This window comes from Myotis myotis, unplaced genomic scaffold, assembly GCF_014108235.1.
Source record: "Myotis myotis isolate mMyoMyo1 unplaced genomic scaffold, mMyoMyo1.p scaffold_m19_p_8, whole genome shotgun sequence".
Lineage (NCBI taxonomy): Eukaryota > Metazoa > Chordata > Mammalia > Chiroptera > Vespertilionidae > Myotis > Myotis myotis.
In genome coordinates, this window is record NW_023416390.1 from 11,022,774 (window position 1) to 11,042,663 (window position 19,890).

General features: G+C 34.3%; 1 protein-coding gene across 1 annotated transcript in view; it reads left to right on the forward strand.

Moving 5' to 3' along the window:
* NBEAL1 (neurobeachin like 1) overlaps positions 1-19,890 on the forward strand; it is a 114,753-nt gene that overhangs the window by 46,260 nt on the left and 48,603 nt on the right. The window contains exons 20-33 of the mRNA XM_036319816.1: positions 1,127-1,295; positions 1,721-1,854; positions 2,281-2,440; positions 2,548-2,650; positions 3,586-3,742; positions 5,518-5,676; positions 7,108-7,267; positions 9,937-10,025; positions 12,300-12,875; positions 13,234-13,409; positions 14,623-14,776; positions 15,072-15,200; positions 17,210-17,515; positions 17,605-17,754. Coding sequence (XP_036175709.1) covers positions 1,127-1,295; positions 1,721-1,854; positions 2,281-2,440; positions 2,548-2,650; positions 3,586-3,742; positions 5,518-5,676; positions 7,108-7,267; positions 9,937-10,025; positions 12,300-12,875; positions 13,234-13,409; positions 14,623-14,776; positions 15,072-15,200; positions 17,210-17,515; positions 17,605-17,754 — 2,622 coding nt within the window. The remainder of the gene's footprint in view (positions 1-1,126; positions 1,296-1,720; positions 1,855-2,280; positions 2,441-2,547; positions 2,651-3,585; positions 3,743-5,517; positions 5,677-7,107; positions 7,268-9,936; positions 10,026-12,299; positions 12,876-13,233; positions 13,410-14,622; positions 14,777-15,071; positions 15,201-17,209; positions 17,516-17,604; positions 17,755-19,890) is intronic.

Here is a 19,890-nt window from a genome sequence, read left to right on the forward strand (position 1 = left end):
ATAATTTCTCCTGTCTAAAAATAAATCCATCAGTTAGTATTAATCCTCATGTTATTTCTGTGGTATAAGTAAATAAATATTTATTTATGGGTTTATTTATTTATTTATTTCAGAGAGGAAGGGAGAAGGAAAGAGAGATAAAAACATCAGTGATGAGAGTACCATTGATTGGCTGCCTCCACTACCCTACTGGGGATCAAACCCGCAACCTGGGCATGTGCCCTGACCGGGAATCGAACCATGACCTCCTAGTTCATAGGTCAACGCTCAACCACTGAGCCACACCAACTGGGCTATAAATCTTTTTTCTCTTTGATTTTAAGAACAGCTGTCAGCATAGTAAGATTTATGATATGCTTACCAATTTGTAAGTTAACTTTGGGTGTCACTTGTAAGATTGGTTTTACAAGGCTTGTAAATATGAAGAGGTGTATACAAAGTTTAGCTGGGTCTACATGGCAGTTTAGAACATTTTAGCAGTTCATAACAGCTAATGTTATGTAGACTCACTATATGTGAGGCACCGAGCTTACTTAATCCCTGTAACAACTTTACAAAGTAGGAATTAATATCATCCTAATTTTAGAGACGACGAAACTGAGGCAGAGAAATTAGTAACATGTCAGAGGATTTTGAATATATTTTGTTAAGCTATTCAAAATAGTCACTTTGAACTTTGGTTGAAGCCACCTATTCCACCTTTTTTGTTAAGTAAAAATAGAGGAGTCAGTCATATTTCTCCTGTCAAATATATTCTTTTTTTTTTCATGATTTATTCCCCTGTTCATTATGCCTGATTGCCTTTAGACAGTTTCCTCTTACATCCTTAGTGTTACATTATAAAGTCAACTCATGTCATGTTTAGATTGCCTGTTTGGAATTCCTGAACTTTGGAAAATGAAGGTGCAGTAAAAATGACCTAGCTTAGTCTCTGCTGAGTATTGATTATGGTGACTTCTAAGGCTGCTCTTTAAAGCGTATGCACATACAAGGGTTCCTGTAGCTTAGACTGTTCCATACATTGCCTAAAGATTTAGTAAATTATAACCTCATACATACTGTCTAGTTATCAAATGACAAAATTGCCCTTGTTTTAAAGATTAAAATACTATAATTTTTTTTTCAGGACATCGTAAACTGCATAGGTGGATTAAATGTACTCTTTCCTCTGTTGGAACAAATTAGCCACTTCAGTGAAGAACAGATTCCTAAAGGAATAAATGAAATAACAGTTTCTGAATTGATAACACCTGTAGAAGGAGATTGGGTGATACCGACCTCCCCAAAGACATCAGGTATTAAGATGAAATTAATACAAAATAGTCATTGAAAAATTGGAGAATTAATTGAAAATAGATTAAGATGTCTGTTAGGAAGAAATTTAACCATTTGTAGCTGAGGCAACCCATCCCTAATTTTACTAATGTTCAGAAAGTTTATAATACTTTAGTCAGAAGACTTAAGATGTTGGTTTTACTCTTATCCCAAGTTTGTACTTTTAGTGGAAATATGACAACATTGTTAAATTTATGGTAGAGAAAATATTGACATGTGCATATGCAATTGCTTCTTTCTCTGATATTTGTGTTCTATAAGTGGCCGTAGGAGGCAAATTTCTTAACTGGATTTTTGTATGTTATAATAGTCATTATGATATAGAAAATATGATATAAAGTGATTAGAGTAATTATGATAATTAATGACATGTTCACAATTCCAGAGTCAAGACTAGAGAGAAGTTTAGTTGCAACATTTATCTTGATTGTGAAACACTTGATTCAAAGACATCCTATTAACCAGGACAATCTTATTCACTCCCATGGAGTTGCCACTCTTGGTGCCTTACTTCAGAAGGTGAGCTAGTCTAACATTATGTAGATGTGGCTGATGATTGTAAATAGCAGTTAGTGTTGGAGGTTTTTCTTCCTAATAAGTAAATTTTTTTTAAATTACACTATTACAGCTTGTTATGTTAGTGCATATAATTTATTTCACAAGTAGATTTTAAGAATCATTAAATCACCTTATGCAAGAATTACTTATCTTACATACTAGGACCTTGTTTGTTAGCTTTGTTATTTGGGATATTTGATTAATTCATAACAGTAGGAAAATATGTTCTAGCAGTACTTCAGAAAAATTGTCTTAAGTTGTTTATGTTTTTCTAATCAACATTTTTATATTTAGTAGATGTTCTGAATAAATTATTTGAAATTATAGCTTAATAATAATGATTATTTAAACTGAACTTTACAGAAACCTTTTCTGTTTGGATTTCAGATGCCAAGCATCTTGATGGATGTTAATGTATTGATGGCAATTCAATTACTAATTGAACAAGTATCATTAGAGAAAAATATGCAGCTCCTGCAACAAATGTATCAGTATTTACTTTTCGACTTTCATATTTGGAACCGTGGAGATTTTCCCTTTAGAATTGGTGAGAGCAGGCTGTTAGATATAATTTTATAGTTGTTTTGGAAATCTATAACTACATATATGACTTAATGTTAGGTATATCATTTAAGAGTGAACTTTCTGTTTTAGGTCATATACAGTATCTTTCCACCATCATCAAAGACAGCAGGAGAGTTTTCAGAAAGAAGTATGGTGTGCAGTTTCTCCTAGATACCCTCAGGATTTATTATGGGTATGATGTCCTTATGCCTTCTCAGTTTAATATTTTCTGCCTGCTACTTGATTGGAATATCTAGATTGTTTATTTTCCAGCAATTCTAATATCCTTTAACTTCAGAGAGGCAGGATAGTGTGGAGGTCAAAATGAAAAACAATGAATCATATACTTTGGGTTTGAATCTTGTGTTTCCTCAGTTGACTAACCGCAGGCAAATTACTCAACTTTTTTGTGCTTAAGTTTTCTGTTCTGTGAAAAGGATATAATAAAACTGAGATATCTTATGGTTGTTTTGAGGATTAAATTAAATGAATTAATAATGTATGAAGCACTTGGAATTGTGTCTGCTACATAGTGAGTGTTGCATAATATATACATTAATGTCTTTGTCATTGAAACTCTTAACTTCAGAAGGTTTCCTGTTTAGAAAAAGAAGCCAAAGATACCATAGATTCCTTTTTCTAAAAATTAAATTTATTGGAGTAACATTGGTTAATAACATTATGTTATGAGTACTAATCATAACATGGAAACATCTTTTTTAAATTAATTTTTTATGTAAAAACTAGAGGCCCAGTGCACAAAATTTGTGCGCTCAGTTAGTATTTGGGGGGCGGGGGGCCTCTCAGCCTGGCCTGTGCCCTCTCACAGTCTGGGAGCCCTCGGGGGATGTCCGACTGCTGTGGAGGTGGGAGAGGCTCCTGCCACTGCCACTGTGCTTGCCAGCTGTGAGCCCAGCTTCTGGCTGAGTGGTGCTCCCCCTGTGGGAGTGCACTGACCACCAGGGGGCAGCTCCTGCATTGAGCATCTTCCCCCTGATGGTCAGTGCGCATCATAGCGACCAGTCATTCCTCCATTCGTTAGATTTGTATATTAGCCTTTTATTATATAGGATACACAAATATAAGAATTTTAAATTTCAATTCTTGCACTTTTACTTTCTCTTTCAGAAGTGATTGTAAATATAGTGAGCTGTCTCTAGATGATATTCGGACAATAAGGACTTCTTTGTATGGACTAATTAAATATTTTCTGTGCAAAGGTGGGACTCATGAAGAGATACAAAGTATTATGGGTTACATAGCTGCTATTAATGAAGAAGAACAGGTATTGTGCCCAAGATGATCTGATTTTTCCTTTTAACATTTAAGTTTCTGTATCATCATCTTTTAAACTTACATATGTACTAGAGGCCCGATGCACGAAGATTCGTGCAAGAATGGCCCTTCCTTCCCTTAGCTGCGGGCACCGCCTTCACTATGGTCCAGAGCTGCCTTTCTGCCTTCCCACGCTGCCCAGAAGCCAGGAGTGGCTGGGGCATGCAGAACGCCTGCGGGATGCAAGTGTCCTGCCCAGCTGCTCAGCGCCTGCGTATGCAAATTAACCTAACATCTTTGTTGGGTTAGTTTGCATACTCACTCCTGATTGGCTGGTGGGCATCATGAAGGTATAGTCAGTTTGCATCTTTCTCTTTTATTAGTGTAGATAATAAACATTCTAACAGTAAAATGTTTATAGTGTCGCATATAATATTATACAGTTAAATAAGTAAAATTTATCTCCTAACTGAAAGTTTAATAAACTACATGTCAGTATACTAAAATATTTTAATGAACTAGGAAGTAGGATGTGAAAAATAGTTGCTTTGTCTGGCAATTCTGAGCCTATTTTCATAGGTCACATAATGTACATTTACCTATCATCAGAGTTACTGGGCAGATTCTTAACATGAATTTTAACATAGATTCATAAAAATTTGCATAAAGTAAATTGTAAATGTATTTCTGTCTTTATATACATTATTTATTTATAGCTCAGAACTACTTTTTAATACAGTGGTTCTCAATGTTTAGTTAGCTTTACCTGGGAACTTTTTATAAATTAAAAGATACTACTGAATCAAGCTCTCCAGGTGATTGTGGTACATGGTAGAATCTGAGAACCACTTGTATAAAATATACAGATCAGGAATTCCTCTTCCCACTTGTACATTTGAAAATATATGTTCAGAAAGATTTGGAGACTTAAAAGTTTGTCACACCGCTGATAAACCTGGGACTAGAAGAACCAAGTGTCTGTACTGCTGTTTCTGTGCTCTTTCTATATCCCACTCTCAACATCAAATTTGAGGCGCTTTAATTTATGTTGACTTAAATATTTTTCCCTGTATCATGAAATACTCATTGTTTACTCAATGGTTATATGCCGTTACAATTGGTATTATATAGATAAGTGAACTTTGGCAGTTTCCCTATAAGGTCAGACTACTTCAAATGCTTCTTATCATTTAGAATAATGAGTAGCCATCTTATTAAATATTAGCTCTATTGTCACCTGCTATGATTCATTGCCAATGAAATTTTCTTGGCCAATTCAAAGAATTATTTTTTGAAAACTTAACCCTGTATAGAACAATACCAGCCATTCTAGGTTTATACTGACGAACCAATTATCATTTTTACTTTTAGCCTAATGGAGGCAGGGGTAAGAAAAGTTTATAAGTAATTATGAAACAAACAAAAAAAGAGCATGATAACATCTATAAGAGAGAAACAAAGTCCTATGAGGTTTTCATACGAGAGTATTACATAGTGAGGAGACCAGGAAAGGCTTTATGGAAGAGATTGCTTTCATATGGATAAAGCAGAATAGGTATGGTTCAGCAGGTAAATGTGGTAGTGAGAAGATATACAAAAGGAAGTGGAATAAATCAAAAAGCATAATGGAGTGAAAGGCAGGGTTCAGAAGACATCAGACAGTTCATTTAAGCTAGAATATTAGGGTATGTAGGATTTAGTTAAATAACTGTTTGTGGTTTATGATTTTGTTTGGCTTCCATATCTGAGTGTGGTCATTTGATTTGTGTTGTTTGATTTTAAAAGCTCTTTGGAATTTTGGATATACTCTTTAGTCTCCTGCGTACCAGCCCAACTAGAGGTCAGCTTTTCTTACTGCTGTTTGAACCAGGAAATGCTGACATACTTTATGCCTTGCTCTTAAATCAGAAGTACTCTGACAGACTAAGAGAAATCATTTTTAAGGTACATTTTTCAGATGTCTTTATATTTTGGGACGGTTATGGTATATGAATTTACTTGGAATATATACATTCTATGAATGTAAATCTATTTTATATCTACTTCTAATTATAAATGTCACATTTGTTTTGATATATATTTTCCATGTTTTTGTTTGCATATTAAAAAAAACTATATTGTAATCTTATCAATAATTTCAGTGGAAAATGTACTTTGTTATACCATCCTCAATATAAAATCTCTCATCTCTATTTTCACTTGTGGTGGGTCTACATGGCAGATCATAATTAACCTTATATAAGCACTATTTGTCAGGCACTTGCAACAACTTCATGAAGTGTGTATTATTTTCATCCCCACATTTCAGATGAAGAAACTCAGGCAGAAGAAATTGTAATTTGTCTTGTCAAAGAATATAGAACCTATTTTTATTAAACACTCTAGACTATTCCAAACTCCGAACTTTGGCTGAAGCCACCCACTACACCTTTTTTATTAACTAAAAGCAGAGGCAGTCATATTTCTGTTGCTGAATACATTCTTTTGTTTTTTTCATGATTTATTCTCCTGTTCATTATGCTTAATTGCCTTACAACAGTTGTTTCCTCTTAGAGCATTAGTGTTACATTATAAAGTCTCCTTATGGGTCATATTTGGATTGCCTATGTTTGAAATCCCTAAACTTTAGAAAACAAAGGTACACTAAAAAGTGGTCTCTTGCGTATTGGTTGTGGTGACCCGTGAAGTCACTCTTTAAAGCATCTGCCCATACAAATGTTCCTTTGTGGAGATGAGATTAACTGTTATTTCTTTAAAAAATGGCCTAGGAAGGATTCTTCATGATATTATTTTCAAGATTACCCTTTCCATATATGGTTTCAGTTTCTCTTTTTGAAAAATGTTGATCTCACTCTAAGAAGTATGGGGTTGCTGATTTATTACCTATTTTAGCATATTGATAGGTTGCTTTGCAAGCTATTTCTTTGTTATTAAAAATTATTTTGATAACTGCTACATAAATGGATTACTAGACTAATCTAGAAGACCTTTGTTCTCTTTGAGAACACACTATTATTCCTCTTATAAGCTACAGGGTTTGTTTCCATATATGCCTTAGCCATTAAAAGAAAATGTATATTATTCCTTTCATCTGCTAAGAAGTACATGTAAACTAGAATTTTAAACATATTAATTATTCTAACACAGATGTGTCTTAGTCCAATTTATTTTTCAATTATTTTTGAATGATGATAAGATATGGAGCACTCCTCCCTATTAGTGCTGGGTTTTTTTTTGGGGGGGAGGGGGGTTATACTTAAGAAATACAATTATGTTTCAAAAAACATATTACACCAATATTTTATTCAATATTAACCTATGACACACTGTTCTTAGTTCTCTATATTAAGAAGACTCTATTAAAATTGTAACCAGGTTATGGAACAAATGTTGAAATGTACAAATGTATATGAACGAAGTAAACAACGTATTCGACTCAGAGAAGTTGGCTATTCAGGATTGGGACTCCTTCTAAATGAAACACCTGTTAGTACTTCTCTCATTAAAAACCTCATCAATCAAATCATAAATACAGGTATGACAAAGGGTAATGGTACTGATGATATTTTAAAAATATATATATATTTTAATCCTCATCAGTGGATATGTTTTCATTGATTTTTTTAGAGAGAGAGGAAGGGGTTGGTTGCCTTCTGTACGTACTCTGACCAAGATCAAACCCAAAACCTTTTGGTGTACAAGACAATGCTCCAACCAACTGAGCCACCCAGCTAGGGCAATCCTGATTATTTTTAAGGAATGTTCTTCATAGTAGCATAATTCTATTTGATGGTTCTCATCCCTCCCCCCCTCGAGGTTTTTCTCCCTCCTTCCTCAGCTTTTTAAGTTACCTGTTGTTGTTTTTTAATATGTTATTATTGATTTCAGAGTGGCGGGGGTAAGGGAGAGAGAGATAGAAGCATCAATGAGATAATCGATTGGCTGCCTCCTGCATACCCCTTACTGGGAGGTATCGAGCCCACAACCCAGGCATGTGCCATGACCAGGAATTGATCCACGACCTTACAGTTCATAGGTTGACGTTCAACCACTGAGCCATACTGGCTGGGCTTAAATGACCTGTTATTTGATTCAGCAAGGCTTTCCTTGGGTACTGTTTCTTATGTGCCTTTGTTTCTTATTTTCTTCCTAAGTCTAACACAGTGCCTTACTTGGTAGGCCTTTACTTAATGTTGATTGACTGATTAGTAAATAATTGAGTCTCTAAAATAAGAAATGGACACTAGAGAAAATATATACAAAATACTTTATCTTTTTTCTTTTGGGAGCTTAAATTGTTAAAGGCAAAATTAAAACCTCAGATAATCCTTTTTTTATAAACTATTTTTTTTTTTTTAGTACATACTAAAAACTGTAAAATTATCAGATACTGGTGGTTCAAAAGGTAAGATAAGGTCTTTGTCTTGAGTGGTTTACCATCTTGCTGATAAGACAAAACATGCACTTAAAAATGTAAGTAATAGTATAAGACCCAAGTAGTATGGACAGTATGTTCAGGCAAACAAAAGAAAATAATTATTATTTACAGTTTACTCAGGAAGATGTCAAACATTCTAAACCTACTGTCTTTGTAAAATTTAAACATATCTATAATAATCAAAACCGTATGTTACAGGAATAAAAACAGACACATAGACCAAAGAACATAATCAATAAACCTATGTATATATGATCAACTAATATTTGACAAGGTGTCTAATAATACTCAGTGGGGAAAAGGTAGTTTCATCAATAAATGGTGTCAGCAAAACTGAATATCCACATGCAAAAGAATGAAAATGGACCCTCATCTTATACCATTCACAAAATTTAGCCCAAGTGGATTAAATATTTAAATGTAAGACCTGAGCCATAAAACCGCTAAAAGAAAACATATGGAAAAGCTTCTTATCATAGGTCTTGACAGTGGTATTTTGAGTATGATACCAAAAGCTCCAGCAAAAAATCTCAAAACGAGTGAGACTACAACACAGGCTTCTGCACAGCAAAAGAAACCATTAAAATTAAAAGGTAACCCACAGAGGGGGAGAAAATATTTGCAAGTTAAAATCTGATGAAGGGTTAATATTCAAAATATATAAGGAAACTATACAACTCAACAGCAAAAAAATCCAATTAAAAAATTAACATAAGTACCTGAATAGCTATTTTTCCAAAGAAGATGTACAAATGGCCAACAGGAACATGAAAAGGTGCTCAGCATCCTTAAATATCAGGGAAATGCAAATCAGGCCACAGATACCACTTTAAGATAGCAATTATCAAAAAGACAAGAGAGGAGTGCTGGTGAAGATGTGGAGGAAAGAGAACCTTGTGACCTATTGGTGCTAATGTAAATTGGTACAGCTATTGTAGTAAATGGTATGTAGGTTCTTCAGAAAATTAAAAATAGAACTACTCTATGACCTAGCAATCCCACTTCTGGGTATATATCAAAAAGACATGAAATTACTATCTCTAAGAAATCTTTACCCCCATGTTAATTGCATCATTATTCATAATAGCCAAGACATGGAAATATCTTAAATGTCCATTGACAGATGAATTTGGTAGAGAAGACATGTTGTATATAAATATACACAGTAAATATTAGCCATGAAAAGGAAGGAAGAATCTGGAGAGTATTCTGCTAAGTAAAATAAATCAGGGGACAAATACTGTCTGATCTCATGTGTGAAATCCAAAAAAATTAGCTCATAGAAACAGAGTAGATGGCGGTTACCAGGGCTGAAGGAGGGGTAGGGGGGAGATATGGGTGAAAGTGGTCAAAGTGTATAAACTTTTAGTTACAAGATGAGTAAGTCCTGGGCATCTAATGTACAGCATGGTAACTATAGTTAACAATATTGTGTACTTGAAAGTTACTAAGAGCAGATCTTGAATGTTTTCACCATACACAGGAAAAAAAGGTAACTGAGTTGATGAATACATTAACCTTATTGTGATAATCATTTTACAATATATACACATATCATCAAATCATATACCTTAAATTTATACTATGTGTTATGTCAATGATATCTTAATAAAGTTGGAAAAAAATAAAAAGGCATTTGTTGTTGACAGCAAAAAATAAAATGAAAATGAAGCAATTATTTCAACATTTATATAACTGTTACCTACAGTTCTTTCTTTGGTTATCTCTGGAATTTAATTTTAACTTTTTCTTTTTTCCCACCACAGATCCTGCTATTAATTTCAAAGATCTGTTATCTGTGGTATATATATCTCACAGAACATACATAAATGTCAGGGTGGTCATCTGCAGAAAGGTTAGTAAACTTTAAGATAGACTTTAAAAATAGCAGTGTCATTTGAATAACTTTTAGATTGAGTGTTATGCACCAGATGTAATTTTTAATGTCTGTTATTTTATAAATGACATTTTATGGTTTCCTTTTTTGATGTGAGTTAACTTCATGTACAAGCATTCAGCATATGAATTTGTTCTTTTGAGCTTATTACATGGGCTCCTGGAAATATGCCCTTTCAGAGTCAAAAATTTACAGCCAAAGAGTAGTTTCTTTATTAAGGACTTTGAATGATTATGACCATTCCTAATGCGTGTACTATATTTTCGAGTTTCTGAAACTTAGAACTTTGTGGAAAGAATTTTCTATAATCTGTTCATGACTATTCCAACAATGATTTGCCTTCAGTGCACCCATTTAACCTTTAACTAAGTCAACAATTAGTTATCCCTTGAGATTCTTTACGATTCCTCCTCTCTACTCCACTGGGAACCACTGACCTGTCTAGCATTTAATTTGCTTCCTTGCTTTTCTTTTCCTGATTAGGTCACAGTAAATCAATAAATGTGGATATATATCTTTCTCTTGAATGGCTACTTAGTTTTTCAGTTCTGACTATTCTGTTAAGTATTACTTGGTTCTTTGTTGATGGGCATTTAGGTTGATTCCTCTTTTTTTCTGTGTTAATAAACTTCTAGAAAGAACATTTTTTGCATATCTTTATCTATTTGTGGTGATACACCTGCAGTACATAATCCATGAAATGGAATTGCTGTGTCATAGGATATTTATAGTTTACATTTTGATGGATTTTGCCATATTGTTCTTGAAACAGATCTTGTAAATGGACCCTATCCTTTTAGTGAGCGATTAGAAACAGCTGTCCATGCAATCTAGTTTTTATGTGTGTGTGTGTGTGTGTGTGTGTGTGTGATTTTTTAGTAGTAGTTTTATTTTTTTTCTTTATTAAGGTATTATATATGTGTCCTTGTCCCCCCATTTCCCCCCTAGACCCCCCCCCATTCATGCCCTCACCCCCCTGATATCTGTGTCCATTGGTTAGGCTTATATACATGCATACAAGTCCTTTGGTTAATCTCTCCCCTTACCCGCACCCTCCCCTACCTTCTCTCTGAGGTTTCACAGTCTGATCGATGCTTCTCTGTCTCTGGATCTGTTTTTGTTCATCGCTTATGTTGTTCATTGTATTCCATAAATGAGTGATCTAGTTTTTATCCAAGGAAAGCTTAATCTGGAAGAAAAAAGAATTGGTATACTGCACCTTTAGAATAATGGTAGCTCACTGATTGATAGCATTAGTGAAGAAAGAAACTCCACATTTCATTGTGCCTTACTACTTTCTATATCAGCATCAGTGTACATTAGAACTATTAATATTGAAGTTCCTATCAAAATTATTCATCTCCTGGTCTGAAACCTGTCAGAGTTAGAAATTCTGATAAAAGAGATACTCTAAACACTAGGAGCCAAATTTCCTTTCATCTACATAGAAGTTTATTGGCTTTGTGTTAAAAATGTCTTAAGGATCTTACCTGAGTTTGACAGTGTTTGAGAACTTGTTTTTAATTTTCCCAAAAAGTGAAATCAGTTAGAAAGTAGAAATCATACACATTGCCACATCTCTTTAATTTCAATTTCTCATTCTAGTTAAACAGCAGCTTCCATTTTATTGGAATTAGTTTTTATGGAATTAAAATTTAGTTTTGTTTTGTTTGCACAATATAGAGTGAATGAAAAAAATGTTTTTGCCAAAACAACCATCAGCTTTGCCTGGAAAAAAAAAATTGAGATGGGAAAACATTATTCTTGAGGCCCTTAGGTCCTGTCTAAGTGTCTTGTTTGTCCTATTTACTCCCCTAACCCTAGTACCAAACTGTGTCTGCCACATAGTAGATGTTCAGTATTTGCTAAAAAAATGTAATAGGCTCATGGTAAGTATTTAGTTAGGAGGATATAACTTTATTAAATTTTAAATATACCTTTATATTTTCTCTCTGACCAAATTAAATGAATAACATGAGTGTGTTGACATGTGGAGGATTGTTTATCTTTCAATAAATATTTGAGTACATCTTTACTCTGTAATGAAATATGTGGATTAGTTTCAAACATAATGTCTGCCTTCCAAATAGTTTCTAATCCAGTTACAGACATAATTTTTTGAAAATTTCTCATTAAGTTACTTTGTCATTAAAATAACTGAAAAGAAATTGTTTTTGATGTAAAGGACTGAATACTTTTTTGACAAATTTTGTGTTCTTAATCTCTTTGCAGATTTTACAGATTTTACAGTCCCAGCCAGATGCAGCACATCAAATTTCTCAACAAGTGGGTTGGCAAGACACTTTAGTTAGGCTTTTTGTTAAAGCAAATTTTGAAAATGGAAATACTTTTCATAAGCACAATAGGGCTGTTTCAGTGAAAGACAATGATAAAAATATATCAGCTGAAGATATCAAGAGGAACTTTGATGAAAAGACAGACGATGAAAAAATCAACTCTTTTGCCTCAGCTAATGTGTCTTCTGATCAATGGAGTTTGGATGATAGACACTCTCTAGATTCAAACACACCATTATTTCAAGAAGATAGCTCTGTGGGAGAATTGTCTTTCAAATCAGAGAATCAGGAAGAATTCTGGCACAGTAACCCTTCACATTTGAGTTTAGATCTTAGTGGAATTGACTCATGTGAACTGAGTGATAGTGGCAGTCAAATGCCAGATAGCTTGCCTAGCACGCCATCCCCAATAGAGTCTACTAAATCATTTTCTGTGCAGTCTGACAAAGAAAGCAGCATCACGAATGATACGGGCTTTTGTGATGACTTCTCTTTACTTGAAAGCCAAGAGGTAAAATACCTTATTTGTCCAAATGCTGTTTTTATTTTTATATGTCTATTATATACTTCTAATCCTTAGAAATGTATAATTGTTAACAGTTCCATTTTATATTCAGGTTCTAAGTTTCATGATCTCAGATATTAGAAGCCTGTAAGTCATTAAATTGTCTTGAGAACAAAGCCAGTGTCTTACTTATCCTTGTATCTTTCTAGGACCTACTAGTAAAGTTCCAGGTTCATCCGGGCACTTTAATAATATGTTAAAGGATTACAGTCAGTATATGTGATGGTTCTTCTGTACTTTTAACACTAATATTAGATTATTATTAACCTTCAATAATCTAATATTACTTTATATTTTTTTATAGAGATGTGAGGAAGAGCTTCTTCAATTACTGACAAATATTTTGATCTATGTAATGTGTAAAGGACTAGAAAAATCTGATGATGATACTTGGATTGAACGGGGACAAGTGTTTTCGGCACTAACTAAATCAGTAATATCCAGTGAGCTGCTTCGACCATCAGATGAAATAAAACTAATGTAAGCATTCCGTTTTTGACTTCCCCTCTCGTCTTGGAGTGGACCAGAGTCTAAAATATTTTATTGAACATTTATCCAGTATTCAGTGGATGTAGAAAAAAGGAGAACCTTTGTTTTCAGCCCCTTTTTTGGCTGTTGCCCTTCTATTGGGATCTAGAGAGAAATCAAAACTAGCTCCAGTGTGAAGAGATTTAAATCTTAAATTAATTTGGATTTTAAGTCATTATATATGTCCTGTTGTTTAAATTGTTTTCTGCAGTACAAAGCACTTGGTGCTTGTGTTCTACGGTCTTGTCCATGTTTGAGGGTTTCCATGCTAAGGGAAGACAGTAGTGTTTTCATGAAAATTACTTCTCTAAAGCATTGAGTTCCCTATATATGATAGATAGAACTCTAGCAGTACACTAGAAGAGAGTTACTTCTTTCTTTTTCCACAGAGCTTGACCCACTATAAGTCATAATAAGGCTTCCTTTTCTAATCTAACAATTTCAGCTTTACAGAAACTTTTAAATATTTCATGGAGACTTGAATGTGGATTATTTTCATAGATTTTTTAAAAAATATATTTTATTGATTTTTTACAGAGAGGAAGGGAGAGGGATAGAGAGTTAGAAACATCGATGAGAGAGGAACATCCATCAGCTGCCTCCTGTACCCCCCCCACTGGGGATGTGCCCGCAACCAAGGTACATGTCCTTGACCGGATTCAAACCTGGGACCCTTGAGTTCACAGGCTGATGCTTTATCCACTGAGCCAAACCAGTCAGGGCTTCATAGCTTTTTAATAGTCAACAGGTAACTTTTACTTTGCCATTTAGTATTAGGTATGTTAAAAATAGATTCTCCAGCCCTGGCTGGTGTAGCTCAGTTGGTTAGAGTGTCGACCTGTGTACCAAAGGGTCGTGGTTTTGATTTCCAGTCAGGGCACGTGCCCAAGTTGTGGGTTTGATCCCCAGTTGGGGTGCGTGCAGGAGGCTTCCAATCGATGTTTTTCTCCTCCTACCTCTCTCTAAAATCATTTTTTTTAAAAAGATACTCCAGAGATTAAAAAGTTGCTTTATTATTATTAAATTCTGTCCAAGTGTTCTGTGATACCTGCCAGTGGTAGTGTATCTTTGGAGGTACAGTCTTAGTAAATAATAACTGTTTTATAAAATATCGTACTATTTTTCTAAGTTTAAAATGGTTTTAAGAGGGCTGTTTTACACTTAGTTTGCTGCAGAAGATGTTAGAATGGGCAGTCACAGAAAACAGAGAAGCAAAAACTAATCCAGTTACTGCTGAAAACGCCTTCCGACTCATGCTGATCATACAGGACTTTCTGCAGTCAGAGGGACTAGTTAATTCAAACACGTGGACTGAGAAGGTATAGTAATATTTCTTTGGTAATGAAAGACTCTTTTTTAAGGACTTTATTTAAACAAATTTTGTATCCCCTCTTTTCAGAGTATTAATATTTAATCAGATGCAATAAACATGGATAAGATGTGATAGTCACAGACTTTGTTAGCTTGTTACTAGGATAAGTCTTTTGGCTTTTACTAACTGTACATTGAAGTAGTTTTGAAATATTTATAATTTGTATTAGTGTTGGGGAAAACTCATCATCAGTAGATTAAAGAACTGAATGTTTTTCTTTTTCAATTCTCCCTTTGCAATAGCTTTTAGAGGATACGATGCTGCTCTTCGACTGTCTGTCAGTGTGGTATTCTGAAAGTCCATTATGGGGAAAACTCTCTCAAATTCAAACCCAGTTGCTTCTAGGATTTATTGGAAGGGGTAATTTGCAGGTTTGTCAATTCTTTTACACATTTTCTATATTTGCAAGTAGTTTAGGAATTATTTGTGTGATAACTAGATGATATGTTTCCAGTATTTTAATTTTTTAAATTAGTTCCAAAATATTTATGATTTAATTCTTGTTTCAGTTTTGTGAGTCAGCTAATTATTTTTTCCTGATTTTTATGACTCAGTATATTTTTAAAATTTCCCTTTAAAGTGGATATATATATATATATATATATATAGCTTATATTAGAAGGCATTGCTCATATCTATATTTAATGAAGCTAGAAGCTATACTGCTTGCATAGACTATTTATATATGTGCAGTTTAGGCAAATTATTTACTTTTAAAATATATTTTTTATTGATTTCAGAGAGGAAGGGAGAGGAAGAGAGAGTTAGAAACAGACTGAACTTACAACCTGGACATGTGCCCTGACCAGGAATCAATCCATGACTTCCTGGTTCATAAGTCGATGCTCAACCACTGAGCCACACCGAATGGGCTAGGCAAATTATATTTTTAAATTGTTCATTTCAAAATCATATTCTGGTACTCTACTAATCCACTAGTCCAGTTTACTTTCTGTTTAATACTTTTTCATTCATCATACACCTACTGAATATCTACCAAGTATTAGCATTTTTGAGAGAGAGAGACCGAGAGACATAAATTTGCTGTTTCGCTTATTAATTCATTGGTTGATTCTTGTATGTGCCCTGACCAGGGATTGTACCAGAAACCTTGGTGTATCAGGATAATGCTCTAACCAACTGAGCTCTACCTGGACAGGGCAGGATACTTAGATTTCTGATCAAGGACTTGGTCTCCTCTGTACCTGTCCTTTATGTATCAGAGTGCTTTTGATTGCAAATAGCAGAAACATCAAGTACAACTGACTTCTTAAGATTTATTGGCTCATGTAATTGAAAATTCCATAGTTCATATGATTTCAAGGCATGATTCAGTCAAGGCTCCAGTTCCATTTATTTGCTGTTCTTGCAGCACTGCTCTCCATCACATGTCCTTTGGTCCTAAGTTTGGCTGCTCTTATTGTCGCAGAATGGTTGCCAACAGCTCCTGGGGCTACGTGCTTCCTTACTCATATTCAGAGAAAGCGAGTGCTTCTTCCTGCAGTCATTGTTGGTAGATAGTTCTTCATGGGTCTCTGTGTTTCTGCATATCTTATAAATAGAGACCCTGGATGCCTTTGTTACGAATGGTCTTTCTGAGGATGCATGTATAGGGAACAGCTTTGGAAGGCAGAGAGCATGTCTTCCCTCCAGAGCAAAAGGCAGGTTTGTTTACTGTCCAGCATAATAAAGATAATGTCTCCCTGCCAGGCAGAGTTTAGGCACAGTTACTACCACATATAAAAGATTGGGGTTCCCTGTGCTCGGGGTTCCTCTCTTATAATGCAACCATGGTGTGTACAGGCATCATCTAGTCCTAGTCATACCTCACCAAGGGAATTGCAGTTGGGGGAACCAAGGTACATGCAAAAGAAGGCTTTTGCTAATGCTACAGATCTTTGTTTTTGACCCAGGAGTCTAATGTCTTCTGCCAGTATCTATGAAACTATGGTAGACTAACTTATTAGCTTGAAGGTGAGATAAATTCTGAGACCCTTCACATTTCTTAACAGTTACGTAAAAAAGTTCTGAATTTGCACTGATAAGGCTGAATGAATTCCTGAATGAATCCCTGTGACAAAGACAGTGACATGAGTTGATTGAACTAGTCACTGTGGCAAGGGGTTGGAAGTTTGGCTTTTAACCTTTAGGACCTATTATTGGAACTAGAGATGGAATCATTCCCCTATCCTTGCAGACTATAAGCGGAGTGGAATGGATGTTGGATTAATTATCCACCACAACTTTATTGCATATTCCAAATTAAACATGTGATAGATACATTTATAATTTCTTAAAAAAAAAAACTTCAAGAGTGAAAGAACTTTTGCTCTCACTAAATGTTGGCTTTTTTCTGCTCTGTCTTACCTATTTTCTTTAGGTTTGTGCAGTGGCATCAGCTAAGCTAAACACCCTTCTGCAGACCAAAGTGATTGAAAGTCAGGATGAAGCATGCTATATTTTAGGGAAGCTAGAACATGTTCTAAGTCAGTCAATCAAGGAACAAACGGAAATCTACTCATTTCTGATTCCCCTAGTCCGTACCCTGGTTTCCAAAATTTATGAGCTTCTCTTCATGAACTTGCACCTGCCTTCCTTACCTTTCACCAATGGTAGTTCCTCATTTTTTGAAGATTTTCAAGAATATTGCAGTTCAAGTGAATGGCAAGTTTACATTGAAAAATATGTAAGTTTTACCTTTTTTGAGTGAAATTTTTCTGCTAAATTATTATTTTTATGGAAGTATATATTAAATTTTGTATATATTTTTATAAGATTATACCTTATATGAAGCAGTATGAAACCCATACATTTTATGATGGTCATGAGAACATGGCGCTTTATTGGAAGGATTGTTATGAAGCCTTAATGGTGAATATGCATAAAAGAGACCGAGAAGGAGGAGAAAGCAAGCTCAAGTTTCAGGTAAAAATTGTTAAGTGTTTTAGTAGCTAGTGTTTTTTTTTAATGTTGATTTCAAGTAATAACAAGCCTGAACTTTGAAAACAAATAGTATGTCTAATTGTCTACAGTTATTTCAGAATTGGAAGGATAACATTGATCAGTAACAAAAATTTAGTAGTGATTATGTAAAAAGTCAATTAAGCTGATAGTAGGTTTCTCTAAGGAGTCTGGATATAAATCAGTGCTTAGAGGGGAATTTTTAGCATGAAATATTTATGTTAGAAAAGAAGAAGGGCCTTAAATTAATAATTTAAGTTTCCACCTTAAACTAGAAAAAGAAAAGTAATCTAATTAAATTGGTCTCTAAGTCAATGAAATTGGAAGTAGGAAAACATAGAGAAAATCAATGAAACCAAAATCTAGTTATTCAAAATATCAATAAAATTGATAAATTTCTAGCCAGATTTACAAAGCAAAAAAAGAAAAATGAAAAATAGCCAATACCCGAATAAAAGGGGAGGTATTATCACTGACTTCACAGATATCAATATGATAATAAAAGATTACTACAAACCAGTCTGTGAACATAAATGACATGACAAATGAAGTGAATCAATTTCTTGATAAATACAGATTTCCAAAACTAACACAGTAATAAGTAGATAACCTGGATAGTCTTCTGCATGTTAAAGATAATTGAATTTATTGGTAAAAACAAATAAACAAACAACTTCCAGAAGTAGGTTGTTTCACTGGCAAATTTTACCAAACATAATGGAGAAATTACACCAATTCCTCACAATCTCTTCAAAAATTGAAAAGTGGGACCAGCTCTAACCGATTTGACTCAGCAGATAGAGCATTGGCCTGCGGACTGAAACGTCCCAGGTTTGATTCTGGTCAAGGGCATGTACCTTGGTTGCGGGCACATCCTCAGTAGGAGGTGTGCAGGAGGCAGCTGATTAATGTTTCTAACTATCCTCTCTCTTCCTCTCTGTAAAAAATCAATAATATATATATATATATATATATATATATATATATATATATATATACATATATATATATTCTTTTTTTTTTAAAGTGGGATCAATTCCCAACTCATACGAGGGCAATATTACCCTCCTGTTCAAATCATATAAAATAGTACAAGAAAACTACAGACCATTGTCGCTCAGGAACATTGGTACAAACCAAATACAGGAATGTATGAAAAAATAATATATCACAACCAGGTAGAGTTTATCTTGGGAATGCAAGGCTGGTTCAACATTTGATAATCAATCAATATAATGGACCACACTAGCATACTTATCAAGAAAAAGATACACGATCAAATAACAGATGCGGAAAAGTATTTGACAAAATTTAACATCCATTTGTGATCAAAGCTTTCAGCAAGCTGGAAACAGAAGGGAAGTACCTAAATTTCTACAGAAATCCTATAGCTAATTTTGTATTTAAGGGTGAACAACTAACAGTGCTTTCCTATAGGATAAAGAAGATAGAGAACTAGGCAGGAATGTCTCCTCTCACTCTTCCTAATCACTGTTGCTTCATAAGTCCTAGCAAATGCAGTAAGAACAGAAAAAGAAATAAAAGACATTTACATTGGGAAAGAAGAAATACAACTATTTGCAGATAACATGATTTTCTATGTAGAAAATTCTAAGGAATCTACTGAAAATTTTCTTATAATTAATGACTTTAGCAAGATTGCAGAACACAAGATCAATACACAAAATTCAATCATATTTTTGTATGTTAAGCAATAAACAACTGAAAACTGAAATTTAAAAAAATACTTGTAGCCCTGGCCAGCGTTGCTCAGTGGTTGGAATGTTGGCCCACGTACCAAAGGGTTGGGGTTCGATATCCTGGTCAAGGATACATACCTGGGTTGCAGGTTTTATCCCATCACCAGTCAGGGCACATGTGGGAAGCAACCAAATGATTTGTCTTTTTCACAGCAATGCTTCTCTTCTCTCTCTCTCTCTCTCCTCTACCTTCCACTCTCTAAAAATCAGTGGGAAAAAATGCCCTCACTCCTTTGGTGAGGATAAAAAAAATACTATTTAGAGTATCTCTCTAAAAAAAAAAAATGAAATACTTAGGTATCAGTTTAACAAAATATGCATAATCGATATGCTAAAAACT